This window comes from Mus pahari, chromosome 18 (assembly GCF_900095145.1).
Source record: "Mus pahari chromosome 18, PAHARI_EIJ_v1.1, whole genome shotgun sequence".
NCBI classification, from domain to species: Eukaryota; Metazoa; Chordata; class Mammalia; order Rodentia; family Muridae; genus Mus; species Mus pahari.
The window spans coordinates 25976652-25978152 of NC_034607.1; the positions used below are offsets into that span (position 1 = coordinate 25976652).

General features: G+C 39.6%; 1 protein-coding gene across 1 annotated transcript in view; it reads right to left on the reverse strand.

Annotated features, from left to right (window-relative positions):
• Positions 1–715: 715 nt before the first annotated feature.
• Positions 716–1501, reverse strand: part of LOC110335866 — a 120338-nt gene continuing 119552 nt past the window's right edge. The window contains exon 13 of the mRNA XM_021218254.1: positions 716–1081. Coding sequence (XP_021073913.1) covers positions 982–1081 — 100 coding nt within the window. The 3' untranslated portion in view covers positions 716–981. The remainder of the gene's footprint in view (positions 1082–1501) is intronic.

Consider the following 1501-nt stretch of genomic DNA (forward strand, 5'->3'; position numbering starts at 1 on the left):
CTGTGGTTCTGCCAGGATCCAGGTATGGTGTTCAGCAGGAAATCACCTCCCTTTTCCTCACCTGTAAGGAAGATAAGTCACAATGCAAAGCAATTGTGACTCTAGAACAGCATTCTCTATGAAAGGCAAGCTTACTTTTTTGCCTCCTGTCAAGTGTGTATGAATTGCTTCAAGGTATTGAACATGATGAACATGAACTCTGTAGACCACATCCAGGACATGAGACTTCCAAAATGCATTACAGCCTCCTCAGTACAACATAGGATATAGGATGGGGATCATTACTCTGAGAAATACAGCCAAGGCTTCATTTTACTTCTTCAGATTTTGCTTTCTAGGTCTATAGCAGTGAGCTCTTGATTCATTTTTGGTTTTGTAGAAATTCACATGGTGAATCAGATGCATGTCTTTGAGATGTCTCCCTTAGATTCAGTCTATCTTCATATATATATATATATATATATATATATATATATATATATGAGATTATTGAGAATAACTCCACCTAAGAAGCTCTGGGGCAGGGATTAGGCCTGTTTTTCATAAAAGAGACTAACAAGATGGCCTCCTTTGGCCAAGATACTCACACACCTTATAAGGAACAACATTTCCATGATTCTAATTTTCTCTAATGTCCTGCTTCATGACCCAAAGACACCCTCCGAAGCTTGTGGCCAAAGTTCTGAATGAAGGATTGAATGAAGAATGTGAAAGATAAAAATAAGACAAATACATGTTTATTTATACTTTCAAGAGCTGAAGGTAGGGGACTAGGCTATGCTGATGCAAATGTAAGCCGCCTAGGCTTTAATGTAAGTGCAGTACTTGAATATTGATATTAGGGAGTTGCTCTAAGTTTTAATACGTAAGGAATAGGTTCATTTGAACAACTGTGTTTCAGAACAGCAGAAAGAAATGCCATGCTTCTTTCCTCAAGCTGGGAACAGCCTTGTGGAATCTGCCTTTTTAATTAGAGTTTCTTCACATTCTGGTCTCCTCTAGAGGTCGATTCATGAACTCCTGAATGGCTTGGTCCAGGGGAAGCCATTTTTTGATAGATGTTTTCAAAGCTGCAATCCAGCTGCAAGAAAAAGAAACCACAGAACGGATCATTACACCTGGCAGACCCTGTGGAGGTAAAGATGTGACAAAATTCTTTAATTTATTTTCCAGTTGTTTCTCTTGGTGATTTACTTTGGAATTAATGGGATAAACATGCTCTGTGGGTTTCAGGACTGAGAAGGAAAAATTCCATGATGTCTCAGTAATGAAAGTAATGGAGGAGGGGCATGAAGGAGAGACAATGTTCATAAGTAGCGATCACTCTGGAAATCAGTCTGGCGGTTCCTCAGAAAATTGGACATAGTACTACTGGAGGACCCAGCAATACCTCTTCTGGGCATATACCCAGAAGATCTTCCAACTGGTAGTAAGGACACATGCTCCACTATGTTCACAGCAGCCTTATTTATAATAGCCAGAAGCTGGAAAGAACCCAGAT